Raw genomic sequence first — 15968 nt, 5'->3', positions numbered from 1 at the left:
TTCAGTTAACATAAACAACATGCAAATAAGTTCCACCCACTTCCATTACTCTATAAATCTGGTGTGAAATGTTAGATAAAGTATCTTTTTATGGCTATGATTAAGTTGTACCAAAGACCAAATTTGATCTTATTGAACTTGAGGAAGGAACATCATACTTTGCAATATTAATAGAAGAAAAAATACATTAAAAATACTATAACTCAAACTCATTAGTGTAAACATTTGGTTCTTTATTTTTTTCAAATAATTTCAGCTCTTACATGCTAACATACTTTAAATGGTTGAACATCTACTGCGTCAATAAGCTCCAATATGACTTGGAAAAATCTAACAGAGGTCAAATAATTTGCAACACAATGCAATTAAAAGGTGACAATAAAAAATAAAGGCTAAATTTTATATACTGTATGATTAATAAGTGATATAATTGCATTTGTATAAAATAGCTTCTGCAAAAAAAATCCTATGGTTATAAAATTATTTCTTTTTAATTTTGTGGAAGACCTTAAACTATATTTTGACTATATACAACCCCCATAAGAATTTTCCAACAAGGTCTCTGTAGAACAGCAGATATAGCAATCCCTATCTTAACATCTTGTTACATGTTTTCAATGTGATAACAATAGCTGATGTATTTGGTATGAAGAAAGATTGAGCCCATGAATATGTTTGAAAGTTTAAGAAGTGGAAGGTGTGGCGCATACAGTGTTCCACAGGTAACTCTCCTTATCAAAACATATCCTGCTTCAGTAGTATATGCTGTGCTTTTTGGCTTTAGGTTATTGCTGGAATTGTTGAAGCTGGAAAATTCTGGATTTTAACCCCTTTGGGTTGCATTTTTTTTATATAAAGCTGGTTCACATGTCGCAATGTACAATGTAGAGAATCTTAGTTACATTCAGTAATTTAGCGTGGTCATTGTATGGCACGATGACAAATTGTCACCATTTTTCAAACGGTGCCAGCCTCAGGTGTATTGCAACACTTCTTTTTTGCCATTGCTCCCTCTGATACTCCGGAGCAGGTTTAGAGTGTTTAAAAAAGTTACAGGCAAAGGAGGCAAAAAATTTCTCAAATGCTTACTGAAGGAAAACTTTAATAAAGACTATGCTACAATTTGAATGGCAGTGGGGAGGTGTCGATCATGATGGTAGCAAGATGCAGCATTACTCCTGTGGATGCTGGAATCTGGAACAAAAACAGAAAAATGCTGGGAAGTCTCAGCAGGTCTGACAGCATCTGTGGAGTGAGAATAGAGCCAACGTTTCCAGTCTGGATGACCCTTTGTCAGAGCTCACTGTGGAGTTTTGTTTCAATTAAGTTGACTTTTCAACAAATATTTAGCTGGCTAACAGTAGTTAACACTGCTGCCTCACAGCTCCAGCCACCGGGTTCAATTCCGGGTGACCGTCTATATGGGATTTGCACATTTGAATGGTTTCCTCTGAGTGCTCCGGTTTCCTCCCACAGTCTAAAGATGTGCAGGTTAGCTTGACTGGCCATGCCAAATTGACCTTTAGTGTCAGGGGGATTTTCAGACTAAATACATAGGGTCACGAGAATGGAGCCTGGGTGTTGTTGGTGCAGGTTCAATAGGCCGAATAGCCTCCTCTGCACTGTAGGGATTCTATGATTCTATTCAATGATTACAGCTGTAGTCTAAACCGGACTGACACTCCATTAATGTGTAAATTATAATTAAACATTTTTTTTTAGAAACTCCGACACCGCAAGTAAAACTAAACAAAGGAAATTCTTTGTCGTATTGCCTTTTCGGAAATAAAACCATTATCACCTCACTGCAAAATTAGTCTTATCTCATTTTGTTGCAAGTCTCTACTATTTGAACAGTATGAAGGATCCTACGCTCAGTGTTTAATCCTTTATCATTGTAACTACAGTACTGTGAATCAGAGAATCGGTCTCTGGTTTTATGGGACACAAGGGAGTGAAAAAGCAGTTTAAGAAAGGCAATGACTAATTTTGTTTACAAAAGCAGTCATATGGTATATAACGGTGAAGAAATTGAAGTGTGAAGCTTTAGATCAGTGTTAAAATGCAGAGTACCATAAAAGGATAACAGAATGCTCCAGGGATAAGTAATAAAATGAAAGATCATGCACCAATGTTTTCCTATGTCAGTGCTATTAAGTTAGACACCAACTTGTTTCGCTGAAAGGAAACTGAACTTCCATTTGTTGGGAAGCCTTATATGATAAAGTGGCCAACCACTGCTATCAATATTTCCCTAATTACACTTCTTTCTGCATTGTTACTCGGATGCTGCTGAAAATTTTCCCCATAGCTTCATAGAAGGGGTCACAGAAGGCGTGAATGCAAATGGAGTAGACTCGGCTTATGCACTGGATTTCAATCAAATAGCTCTTAATGCAGGGCATCACGGCCCAAATGTGGATGAATGTTATAATTGCAAAGTAAATTCCCCAAATAATTGCTAAAGGTATCCCGAAGAGCGCTGACAGCAGGCGGTAACACCAGTATTTCGACACAGTGAAGACAGTAAAGCTGGCTTTCCAGACACCATCAAAGCTATGAGTTCCCTCTGGTTCAGCAATCACCTCTTCAAAATCCACCTATGATGGGAGAAATACAGAAGCATCCTGATTAACCTCTGCAGAAAATGCACGAGATTTGTACACAAATTAACCGTTAAAGATATACTCAGTGGCAACAATACTGAACTGCTTATTCTGCATGGATAATATCTAAAAGCGTTGTTCTCCATGAATCAGAAAGATTGGAATATGTCACATTCACCAACTCATTATTTATGAATTCTACTAAGCAGTCAAAATCGCAAACTAACGTCGCTTGCCTGCTTTGCAGCAACACCCACACTTCCCCCTGGTTTCAAATTCTTCTCTGCTGTCTTGCAATCTGGCTGCCTCCAATCATTCACCTTCTGTTTAGAATGTTTTTTTTCAACTTCCTCATCGTTTAATGTCTAAGCTCTCCCCTTTCTCAATCCCTTTGGTTACAATTTTAGCTTTTGGCTTCTCTCCATTAGGACTGATTTTGAAAATGTTAAAAGTTCATTACGCGCAAGGTCTTTTCAACAGAAAGGCAGGAAAATGTTCATTTTCTCTTCCTGACATCCTCCTTTAGCAAAAATACAAAAAAGAAACTGGTTTTAAAGTTAAGTTGAAGTTTATTTATTAGTCACAAGTAAGGCTTACATTAACACTGCAATGAAGTTACTGTGAAACTCCCCTAGTTGCCACAGTCCGATGCCTGTTCGGATCAATGCACCTAACCTGCACATCTATCAACATGGAGGAGGAAACTGGAGCACCCTGAGGAAACCCACGCAGACACTGGGTGAACGTGCAAACTCCACACAGACAGTGACCCAATCCTGGAAATCAAACCAGATCCCCATCACTGTGAGGCAGCAGTGCTAACCACCGTGCCATTGTGCCGCCCTTAGCGTTAGAGTTTATGGTGATAATTAGATTGGAAAGTATATATGGTAAACAATGGAATTAGGATATATAATAACAGCAGATAGGTTTAAAGTTAAGAAACTGTAAGAGGTGTCCAAATGAATCAAACCAAATTTTTTATGTATATGGTCAAAACAATTAGATAGAATATTTCATATGATCATTTGGAAGAGCATATATGAGAGCTTGGAAGAATGGTGCACTGTATTATGAAGCAGGTAAATACATTGAAAATGGCAATTATATCAACATTTGCTATGCAAACATTACATAGTTACTGATACGGTAAGTTCACTGGTTTTTAGGCAATGTTACATTGTAATGATAGCCAAAACTATAAAAATGGGGGAGGGGGGGGAATTCTCCGGCCGTCCATGCCGGCAGGATTTTCCGGTCCTGCATACAGTGCACCCCCTCCCACAAGTTTTGTGGTGTCGTAGGGTGACATCATTGAGAACTCCCATTGACAGCGGAAGGACCAGAGAGTCCCACTGCTATTGAACAGCACACCGACTTCCACTGCCAGGAAACAGCGGCTGGGATACCGGAGAATTCTCCTATGGACTAATCTGGAATCGCAGAACTATAAAGTCCCTACAGTGCAGAAGGAGGCCATTTGGCCCATTGAGTCTGCACCGACTCTCTGGAAGAGCATTTTACCCACCCTGTCGCTTTAACCTTGTGCACTTACCATGGGTAATCCACCTAAACTACACATCTTTGGACACCAAAGGGCAACACAGCTTGGGACACTAAGGGCCAATTTAGCATGGCCAATCCACCTATCCTACATGTCTTTGGACCGTGGGAGAAAACCAGAGCACGCGATGGAAACCCACACAGACACAAAGAGAATGTGCAAACTCCACACAGTCACACAAGGCCAGAATCGAACCCTGATGCTGTGAGGTAGCAGTGTCAACCACTATGCCACATGCTGCCCATGACTTTTTCACCCCCCCGCCCCCCCCCCCCCCCCCACTCCCCCCCGCCCCCCCCAAGGTGCCTGTTGAAAAACTCTATTGCATCGCTCACATGTAACAGCTAACAATGTACTGTTGTACTCTGGGCAAAGCATAACCAATGTGATACCACTGGGGAATAGAAAACTTCAGTTCTAGAATAGCTTGGCTCTTTAAGGAAATGTGTTACATTTATCCAACAGTCTGATGATTTTCATGTGTGCATGGAGACACACACAGGAAATGGCACTTAAACATTAACTCAAACAGAATATGGCTAATTTGTACTAATTCGACCAGAATGGCTTGCACACAATGCAAATAATAATGTCTTGGTATCATTCACTTATAATCTTCTGATACATCACTGTACTGGGAATACTACAGCTCAAGTACAAAAGATAAATTTTGATAGTAAGCTTTCAGCTGAAAATGTTAAGGCAATGAACTGCAAATTTTCGAAGTATTGTAACTCTTGCCTCAACATAATTAGCAACTGTTGTCCATAATATTGACCATGGTTTTCTTTAATGGGTGAATAGTATCAGACAAGTATAGTGTTTGAGAAAGTTGTGGCTTAATAGGGGCTTGCAATGAGCTGACACTAGATGAGGAGTGGCACCAGAGAGAATGGATAGTAGAGTGGGAATAGAGGGCCATTTACCTCCCTCTATCTCTCAAAAATGTCTCAAAAGTGCTTGAAATGAATTGAATAAATTTGAAATACAAGGGGCTGGATTCTCCGACCTTGCCTGTGACTGGGATTTTCTCATCCCGCTGCAGAGAATGGAGTTTTGGCTGTGTATCAAATTCTCCAACCTCACTATAGTGGGAGCATGGCATGAACAGCCGGAAAGATAGCACCCAATGACTATTATCCTTGTAACTTGATGGCACGGTGGCATCTTTGTTAGCACTGCTGCCTCACAGCACCAGGGATTCGGGTTTGATTCCTGGCTTGGGTCACTGTCTATTTGAAGTTTACACGTTCTCCCTGCGTCTACACAAGCTTCCACTGGGTGTTCCGGTTTCCTCTCACAGTCCAAAAATGTGCGGGGTAGGTGGATTGGCCATGCTAAATTGCCCCTTAGTGTCAAGGGGACTAGCTAGGGTAAATGCATGGGCTTATGGGGATAGGGCCTGGGTAGGATTGTGGTCAATGCCAACTTGATGGGATGAATGACCTCCTTCTGCAATGTAGGATTCTATGATAACTGGAGCAGAAATTCTACACATGGCAAGGATACGAACGAGCAGTCAATATGTGATATCTGCAAGACGTCAAAGACATTCTATAAATGCAAGTTATTTACTTCAAACTTGACCACTCTACAGCTTCATAGATATGGCAAAAAAACTGCACAATCTGCTATTTATAACAAAATCATAAGTGCCTTGTTTATTATTTTGCTATGGCCAATGGTGGAAATTTTTATATTTTTATATAGTTTCTAAAAATATTTACACATCTTGTACATAATAATGTTTGGCACCCACTTGAATCTGCACAATTATGATGCTCCACCAATCTAGGCAGGAATAAACTTTCTACCTACAGTGGAAACTTAAATTTAGCCTTTTTGGAGAATTGCCACATTCTATCATTTTGTAATGGTGTTGGACATGTTTATCCACTCTCCTAAGGTGAGTCGAGATCCCTGCAGCACAAAATAAGGCCATTCAGACCACTGCACCTTTGCCAGCTCTCTGAAACACCTGTTACATTAGAACTACTTCAATATACACCTTTAAAATGTCCTCTTCAAATGCTTATTTTTTGAAAACGCAGATTCTACTTTTCAGTCAGGAAATGCATGGCATAGGAACACAGGCCTTAGGAGCAGGATTAGGTCATTCAGCCCTTTAAGCCTGCTCCAGTATTTAATAAGCTGATTTGATTGTGTCTCAAATCCACTTTGCCATATGCCTCCTATAACTCTTGACTCCCTTGTCTAGTAAAAATCTGACTACCTCTGCCTTGAATAACTTCAATGATCCAGCCTCCAGTAACAATTCTTTGCGTGCAAAACTTGCCCTTCTAACCTCTCCCTTTTCTTTAGTGATGTTCATAAAATTAAGCCTTCCAGTTGTTAACTTAATTGCTCACTTAAAGGTTACAATTGGCAGAGGGGTGTGAGGTTGTTTATAGGCTTTCCTGTCGTGGATTTTGGGAAGGAGGCAAGAGGGCGGTGGGGTGTGGGGGTGGTGGTGTGGGTGTGGTCCCCATATGCCACCCTCAGGATTGATTAAATGCCTCCCTGCTATCAAACCCACTACAGGAAATGGCACAAGATTCCACTCATTATTTCAACTGCGGTCTATCCAATGATTTATATATGTTCACCATTACCATAAAGCAGCCTTGGCTCAGCAGAGGGACGTTGGTTGTGGGTTCAAGCCTGACTTCAGAGCATTGAGCCTATGATCTAGGTTGACTTTGCAATGCAGTGTTAAAATGTGAGAGGTACATTCTTTTAAGTGGCATTTTAAACCAGTGTTTGCCCAACAGAAACTGCTGATTAATCACAGGTAAGGCATTGGTGATGCAAACCAATTTTAGTAGAAAGTGGCTTCTGCACACTCGTGTATATTAACGATAAATCTATCACTGTTCAGTAACAGAGGCAGTAAAACATGTGCAATAAAAATCTGACTATATTCTGTTTTTTTTTATTTTACCAACAGATGTGAATGAAGAGTTTTTTGTTGCAGTTTTTAGTGACAAATTTATGGAAATGCAGAAAACGTATAACGGAACAAGTTTTAAGCAAACACTGTGTGGCTATGAGAATTGAGATCACCTACCCAAGTATCTACTACTCATTTTATTTTGTTAATCGCTAATGCAATTAGTCACAAATGGGTTCCCAAGTAGCCACATGTGGCTAATATATTGGACAACTTTGAACAACCAAGGCCCATCTCCTTGTCTTCTCTGGTTATCTATCTCAATGTTTTTCTTGTGTGGAATCTTGCTGTGTCCATTTTGGCTGCCACATTTTCCTCTATCACACTTTAATTCCAATTCATTAGCTGGTAGGGACTTTGGAGCCGCCTGAAGATGTATAAAGTGCTGTCTGAATGCAAATTATTTTGTTTCTCCTTGCGTAAATACTCCTGTTAAAAATTAACATTTTGTGCTTTATGTACAACAATGTATTCTCCCATTCTTAAGATTTCATATTTGAACTCGTAAGTCTCTTTTGCTGATGCTTTTAAACTTCATCATTGCCTTTTAAGATGTAGTGCTTTGTATTTCTCTTTTTCAAATTTAATCTGACTTTTTTCATCACTACAAGTAGGCTTACATTAACACTGCAATGACGTTACTGTGAAAATCCCCCAGTCGCCTGTCTATTGAACCAGCTAACCTCAGTATCTCCAACCTAATGACATTGTCTACAGTCCTTTTTCATAATCTGCCAGATGGAATATTAGCTTTTACCCTAAAAGTCTGCTGCTTGAATATTTTCCATTGCTTCTCTATTGCCTTATCTACTAGTTACTTTTTCTTTCAAATTTACCTGATTCCTTGACTTACTGAGTTGAAAATAATTTCCCTTTTCTTTTCAATATTTTTATCTTGAACCTAGTAATAGCCACTGTTCTTCGATTTTTCCTGCTTTAATTGCATAGCATCATAATATCTCTTTTACACCATCATTTTGTAGGGCATCTTGTTGGTGTGGCACTGTCACACTACCTTCATTTTACATAGAATCCCTGGAGTGCAGAAGGAGCCATGTGACCAATTGTGTCTGCACCGATCACAATCCCGCCCAGGCCCTATCCTCATGAATTTACCCTAGCTAATCCCCATGACACAAAAGGGCAAGTTAACACGGCCAATCCACCTAACCCACACATCTTTGCACTGTGGGAGGAAATCGAAGCACCCCGAGGAAACCCAAGCAGACATGGGGAGAATCTGCAAACTCCATACAGACAGTGGCCCAAACCAGGAATTGAATCCGGGTCCCTGGCGTTATGAGGCAGCAGTGCTAACCACCCGTAATTCAGCTCCATTGTAAATTAGTTGTGCTTCTGAAGACTCCCAACTTTGACTGGATAATTGTTCCATAAAATCTCTACAGTGCAGAAGGGGATTATTCAGCCCATTGAGTCTGCACTGACTCTCCCAACGAGCATCATATCCAAGCCCATTCCCGTAACCCTACACATTTACCATTGCTAACCTACACATTTTTGGGCAATGTAACATGGCTAATCCTCATTACTTACACATATTTGGATACTATTGGGCAATTTAGGATGGTTAATCCATCTAACCTGCACATCTTTGGAGTGTGGGAGGAAACTGGAACACCTGGAGGAAACCCACGCAGGCATGGGGAGAATGTGCAAACTCCATACTGACAGTCACTCAAATCAGGAATCAAACCTGGGTCCCTGGCACTGTGAGGCCGCAGTGCTAAGCACTGTGTCACTGTGCTGCCCATTCAGTAAAGTATGAATATTCCTTTCTACCCCTGCACTACATGTCGAGAGCTAGTTTTATTTTCCCCTGCACAGTAGGATTTCAGCCTGATTTTACCAGTTGTTAGTATCTGCTGGCAGCTAAAACTGAATTCCCTTGGCACTAACACTTTCCTCAAAAGCCAACAGGCCAACCACCATCTGCCAACTGTTGAAATATTGACACAGGTTACAAGAGTTGGAAATTGGCTTTAACTCTGCAGGTACTTTGTCATTTTATTTTAAATCAAAGCCCCAGTCTCTCCTCTCAAACATGGTTCAAAGTGGCACAATTCCAAACATGCTCAAATGCCATATGATTCAGTGGGTGGGAGAGTGGGAGGAACAACAAAGAATTTTATTCACTGAACCCAGTTTACATTTATCACTTAGTTAGACTTTTGTGCTCTCCTTTTAACTGCCTATGGTGGTTGCAGCCCAAGGAATAAAGTAACCAAAAAGTTGGTGGGTGAATTAAATGCAGAACCCTTGCCCAAAAGTGTAAGGAGCAGTTGCATTTTTGGCCATTGGTTAATAGTTACTCAGGCCAGAGTAATGTGGCAGCCCCTAAGGAAATACAAATCAAAAATACCAATTAGACATGGCATACATTAAATGCCACATTTGGGTGCCAGTGATTTGGATAGTAAGTAGAAAATCAGACTCAAATGTTAGTTTATTCAAAATGGTGAAGGATTTTGTTAGCTTTGAATTATTACAGAAGAAAAATGCTAACGTACAGACTCAAGGATAGGCCGAGAATGAAAAGCGGCATGTATTTTGTTCCAGTTATTTTTCAAAACCAATATTTGTACACAGCTTTTTCATCCTGTCGTTTTATACTTCCCCGTCTAACATTAAGAGTAAAACCATGCATTGCCTCAAACATGGTTTGCAGTAAACAGTGTATGCTGACATCATCCGTACTCCTGGTCCATGCTGTTGCTGTAAAGTTTGCAGCTGTAGTTTTTAAAAGGTGGGGTGTACTATTTTTATATACACTCAGCTACAAATGCAACACAAGACAGCTGACAACTTATACTTGATGTGGGTATGCCGGCGTTGGACTGGCGTAAACACAGTAAAAAGTCTGACAACACCAGGTTTTAGTCCAACCTATTTATTTGATAATATACCCACTAGCTTTCGGGGTTACCCCCTTCGTCAGGTGAATGGAGAGTTCTGGCCTCGGACAGAGCATATAAAGCACAGACAGTGGGTATATTATCAAATAAATAGGTTGGACTAAAACCTGGTGTTGTCAGACATTTTACTGAACTTATACTTGTGCTTGCTTTCACAGTTTTATAATAGAAGATTTGGTGTTTGAGCACTTTTGTTTAAGAGAAAAGATTGTATTTTAAACTAAAAAAAAGTTTAAAAATTTTTAAAAAAATATTCATTCATGGGACATGGGCGTCAGCTGGCCAGCATTTATTGCCCATCCCTATTTGCCCTTGTTCAGAGGGAGTTGAGAGTCAATCACGCTGCTGTGGCTCTGGAGTCACATGTAGGCCAGACTAGGTAAGGATGGCAGATTTCCTTCCCTAAAGGACATTAGTGAACAAGGTGGGTTTTTCCGACATATGACAATGGTTTCATGGTCATCAGTTGATTCTTAATTCAAGATTTTTTTTCATTGAATTCAAATTCCACCATCTGCCATGGTGGGATTCGAACTCGGGTCCCCAGAACATTAGCTGATTTTCTGGATCAGTATTCTGGATTAATAGTCCAGCGATAATACCACTAGGCTATCACCTTCCCTAATACACGTAAAATATTGAATACATTTGTTTCTCATAGAATCGCTACAGTGCAGGAGGAGGCCATTCAGCCCAATAAGTCTGCAGTGACTTTCTGACAGCATCTTACCCAGGCCTACCGCCCCGTCCTGTCCCTGTAACCCCACACATATACCCTGCTAACCCCACCCCCAACCTATACATCTTGGAACATTAAGAAACAATTTAGCATGACCAATCCATGTAACCTGCAAATCTTTGTTTAAGACTGTAACCCTTTTGATCATAGTAAGTGGTTCTCTCAAAAGAAAGTAACATCTTTGAAGACTTAAAAGCACCTTTCTGTTCATCAATGCAATTGTCACACGTAACTGTATGTGGAAGAATTGCTTTGCAACTTCACGCAATTAATTTAACTTTTCTGCCATAAAGATTAATTTCAATATTTTATTGCAATGTTACTGTACATATTCCAAGTGTGGGCTTTGGAAGTAACTAGACATCTAACAAGCATAAATATATATAAAATGTATGATCGTCTAAACTTTTCCATGTGTCATGTTTCCATTGTGGTTGGAAGTGCGACATATAATTTTGTTTGCAGAGCTTTCATCAGAAAAATGCCAATGAAGACTACAGATTGCTAATTTACCATCCTCATGCTTCCCACAATTAGAACTAAAGACGCTATACTTTCTCTGATGGGGACAGTCTTCAGTTGCTAAACAGATAGCAAAGAAATTCTTTCCCACAGTAGTAGGTGATTACTGAATAATGAGCTTTAACACTATAGTTTCTATGCTTTTACTTTTCTTTTATTAAAGTGTAATAAAGTAAATTTTGTGTCAGGTACAATGAAACAATAACACCTGTACTGCACTGATTGTTATTGCATATGATGACATATATATATAGTCACAGCTGGGCTGAGTGGGAGAACTGCAGGGCAGACAGAACTAACTGCCGAGTGCAATGGGCTAGGCTGAGTCAGATAACTGCAGTGGGGAGGGTGCAGTGAACCTGGTGCTGGGGGTTTGTGCAGTGTGTTGGGGAGTGGGTAGCAGGGAATGGGTGCAGGGGGGATGCAGGGGGATAGGGATGGGTGCTAGGTATGGGGGTTGGGTGCAGGGGATGGGTGGAGGGGATGGGTGCAGTGGATTGCGGAGTGAGTGCAGGGGGATGGGTGCAGTCAGTTGGGGAGTGGGTGCAGGGAGATGGTCAGTGGGTGCAGGGGGTAGGGGATGGGTGCTGGGGCTGGGGAGTGGGTGCAGTTGGTTGGGGATGGGTGCCAGGGGCTGGGGAGTGGGAGCAGGGAGATGGGGAGTGGGTGCAGTGGGTTGAGGAATGGGTGCAGGGGATGAGTGCAAGGTGATGGGGATGGGTGCAAGGTGATGGGGATGGGTGCAAAGGTTGGATGCAAGGAGATGGGTGCAGAGGGAATGATGCAGGAGGTGGGTGCAGGAGGTGGGTGCAGAGGGATGAGTGCAGGTGGTTTGGATGGATGCTGGGAGTTGGGGAGTGTGTGCAGAGGGGTGTGGATGGGTGCAGAGGGGTGGAGCAGAGGGATGGGTGCAGGAGGAGAGATGAAGTGGGTGCAGGGGGTGGGTGCAGTGAGTCAGGGCCAGGGTGGGTACAGCAGGCTGGTAAAGATCTAATTTGAAGTGCTGTCCACAAGGTTCTTTCCAGTCGTCTCGGGGCACCCCTGATTTTTCACACTGCTCGCAAGAGCAGGTTCTTGTCGGAAGCTGGAATCAGTGAGCATTTCACAGTTGATTTGTTGCTGAATCAATTGCATGTTTATTTTCACTGCCCTGTGACGGGTTCACGCTGGGATCCCTCCCTGGTGTCTAAATTTAACCTCGCCCCAGTGGGGGTAAAAGCCTTGAGCCCTGTCTCAGGGGACAGGGAGAGGGGAAAGAATTACACTTCCAGAGGGATTTCACAATACAGAGTTAGGATTTCTGATAGGAATTACCCTGTCCATTCTGCCTTCTTCAACAAATGCTTAACTTAAACTCCTGCACAAGCTCCAACTTTGACAGATCTCTCTCCCTTACCTTAACCACATCATCGTTCAGATGCTTGGGATCCCTGTTGATCAAGTCGATCTCTTTGGTGTGAACATCAGGCACGTATTTCTCGCTCATCTTTTCATCTTCCATCTTATTATTCGGTTTGTAAATGTTCCCGTGGTCTCTGATGGTCGTTGGGTATAAAAGTCCCTGGGAAAGGTGAACACAGTTTCTCCTTAAAACAAACTGAGAGCCGCTCCGACATAAAACTCCGAAGGTAGCTGCCGCCTGATGCCGAAGCGGAACTTTTTGGAGCCTGATCGCATTTAAAGGGAAAAGTAGAGCGGTACCACACCCCTGTCAGCCTGGGCTGGCGGCAACAGCTCTATTCCCCAAGTGGCAGCAGGGGGCAGCACAGGGACCACAGGGACACAGTGAGAGGGATTCCAGCACTGCGATATCTACTGGGAAACCTCTCACTGAGAGACTCCAGCAGAACACTGAGATATCTACTGGGAAACCTCTCACTGAGAAAATCCAGCAGAGCACTGAGTTATCTACTGGAAAACCTCTCACTGAGAGACTCCAGCAGAGCACTGAGCTATCTACTGGGCAATCTCTCACTGAGACTCCAGCAGAGCACTGAGATATCTACTAGGAAATCTCAGCAGCGTACTGAGCTATCTACTGGGACATTTATCACTGAGACAGTGAGGGACTCCAGGACTGGGATATCTATTGGGAAACCTCTCACTGAGAGACTCCAGCAGAGCACTGAGCTATCTGCTGGGAAACCTCTCACTGAGAGACTCCAGCAGAGCACTGAGATTTCTACTGGGAAATCTATCACTGAGAAAATCCAGCAGAGCACTGAGATATCTACTGGGAAACCTCTCACTGAGAGACTCCAGCAGAGCATTGAGATTTCTACTGGGAAATCTATCACTGAGAAAATCCAGCAGAGCACTGAGATATCTACTGGGAAATCTATCACTGAGAGATAGAGCGAGGGACTCCAGCACTGGGATATCGACTGAGAAACCTCTCACTGAGAGTCTCCAGCAGAGCACTGAGCTATCTACTGGGAAATCTCACTGGGAGACACAGAGACACAGCCCAGCACTAAGATATCTACTAGGAAATCTCTCACTGAGAGACACAGTGTGGGACTCCAGCAGAACCCTGCAACTATTTACTAGGGAAATTCCCCCACCTCCCAACGGATCCAGTGATCAAATCCAGGCTCCCATTCCCAGTAAAATAGCGGAGTAGTCTGCTGGGTAATATTCCTTGAGGGAAAGCTATTGAGTCCAGGAGCTGCAGTCTAAACAGTGCAGGAACAATCTGCTGGCGATTCCCCCAGTACACCCTCACTTCCCCCGGTCACCGGCTGGACTGAAGAGTTGTGTCAAGCCTCACACTGGCATCTCCGATTCCCAAAAGTTATTAACAAAAAAAATTAATAGAAAATGCAGGATTAATACATCAGCACAGGTTTGGGGACTCAATGAGCGGCAGCGGGAATGTTAACAGGAAAGGGATGATTGGGGAGCTTCTCCTGGCGGGGTCTGTGAGTTTAGAGGTGTACAGTGTGGTGCAGGATGGCCCCAATCCTAGTACCGGCTCACTGAGCGTTGCCCCGTTGCCTTGGCCCCATGCTAGGTGCAAACCAGGGCTCTATATTACCTGTCCGAGAGATACTGTTCATCTCTGATTGTTTTAAAAGTCGGGAATAGATAAAGTCGACTTAATTAATGCCATAAGTAGTGAAATACAAAAATACACAACCCTCCTGCCCGGGGAACCTAGAACACAGGGTCACATTCCCAGTCTCACAAGGTCGTCAATTTAAGGCTGAGATGAGGAGACATTTCTTCATTACAAGTCCAGTGAAACTTTGTGGAATTGCCTGCCCCGTTGTGAATCTGTCTTTGAATCTATTCGAAAGAGATGGATGTAACCATGGGACAAAATGGGAACATTGAGACTGATGTTAGATCAGCCACGATCGCAAAGGCTGGATCACGTTGAGGGGCCGAATGGCCTACTTCTGAAGTTCTCAAGCCCTGATTATTTTTTTAAAAAACGACTCCTGCTCCACGAAGTGTAGGAAAAAAAACACCCCCGGATATTACTCCAGCTCACTTTCAACTTTCAAGGAGTTCCATTGGTTTTTAAAAAAATCCATTTGTTTAAAGAAAAATTTCGAAATTGTTTTAAAAACCCTATTTTTTTATTACCACTTGGCAGAATATTTTGCTTCTCAAAGCACCAACTATTCTGCAGTGTCTGCCCACTAACACTTACCTTCACAATGGGCAAGAGGCGCAACTTGCAAAGCCAGCTCCCTCCCCCCGGCTATAACTGATTCCTTCGCTGCTATTCTTGCATGCCTGACACTACACCCTCATTCTTTGCAAGCTCCGGTCTGATTCACTCTCCAATCGTCGCTAACAAATGAGGCGGCTGCATCCCTTCCTTACCTCAAAGTCTCCGGACTTGTCACCAGACATATCTCCCCGAACAACGGGACGCTGTCAGCAAGTCTGCCGCAAACCTTCGGCCGATGTATTCGCAGCCTTGCGGAAGGAAGATAATAACGTTGACTTAGGTAGTGAGCGCTGGGCTTTTGTGGCGGATAGCCAGTTCCCCTGGGCTGTGTAGGGAGTTTGGAGTGCACCGCTTCTCAACGCAAGGAACACCAGGATCCCAGTGACAGCGGGAAATAGGGAATTGCACGCACACACATACATGCATAGGCGATGAATCATAGCAGGGCTTGCGGGACCTGGCCATGGGCTAATGCCACAGAGTGAGAGGAAGGTGAAATCTGCATGAGGCGAGGAAAACAACACGAGAGAGGTGGAGAATGTGAGGTGGCGTGTTTGTAGACACAAGCAGAAAGGACAGGGCAAAACTCGGCGTATTGGTAAAAAGGGCAGATATAAGTCCAACAAAGTAGTCACGAAAGTTTAACGGATTGCTTATATGTCAATACAAGTGCAACTGGGAGAAAGCTCATGCAGTAATAGTGAGAGATGAAATTTAGTTTTCAGCAAATACGAATTAACATGTGAACAGGGAGTGAGTGGGGATTTGCTTATGACATATTTACCAAAATACATAGCGTTGCTATAGTGCAGAAGGAAGCCATTCAGCCCATCGAGGTAGCACCCACAACGATACTGCCCAGGCCCTATCCCCGTGACCCCACGTATTTACCCTGCTGGTCCCCTGACACTAAGGGGCAATTTAGCAAGGCCAGTCAACCTAACCCGCACATCTTTGAACTGTGGGAGGAAA

General features: G+C 42.7%; 1 protein-coding gene across 2 annotated transcripts; it reads right to left on the bottom strand.

The window, feature by feature from the left end:
* Positions 1–212: 212 nt before the first annotated feature.
* cav1 (caveolin 1) lies at positions 213–15405 on the bottom strand. 2 transcript variants are annotated; one of them, XM_080191085.1, is made up of 3 exons: positions 15149–15405; positions 12711–12875; positions 213–2600 (listed from the first exon to the last, which is right to left on the bottom strand). In XM_080191085.1, the coding sequence occupies exons 1-3, from the start codon at positions 15176–15178 to the stop codon at positions 2259–2261; spliced, it is 537 nt and encodes a 178-aa protein (XP_080047211.1). In that variant the 5' UTR covers positions 15179–15405; the 3' UTR covers positions 213–2258. The 2 variants fall into 2 exon arrangements, with proteins under 2 accessions (XP_080047211.1, XP_080047212.1); XM_080191086.1 differs by lacking the exon at positions 15149–15405 and adding an exon at positions 14973–15079.
* Positions 15406–15968: the final 563 nt, after the last annotated feature.

The sequence above is a fragment of the Carcharhinus amblyrhynchos genome, chromosome 6, assembly GCF_965287045.1.
Source record: "Carcharhinus amblyrhynchos chromosome 6, sCarAmb.v2.hapA, whole genome shotgun sequence".
NCBI lineage: Eukaryota > Metazoa > Chordata > Chondrichthyes > Carcharhiniformes > Carcharhinidae > Carcharhinus > Carcharhinus amblyrhynchos.
This window is presented reverse-complemented; position numbering and strand designations above follow the sequence as displayed.

Coding starts and splice junctions, on each gene's coding strand:
- cav1 (XM_080191085.1), bottom strand. CDS start 15,178: ATGTCTGGTGACAAGTCCGGAGACTTTGAG. Junction 12,876..15,148: donor ACAAGTCCGGAGACTTTGAG/GTAAGGAAGGGA, acceptor CACCTTTCCCAG/GGACTTTTATACCCAACGAC. Junction 2,601..12,710: donor TGAACGATGATGTGGTTAAG/GTAAGGGAGAGA, acceptor CTCCCATCATAG/GTGGATTTTGAAGAGGTGAT.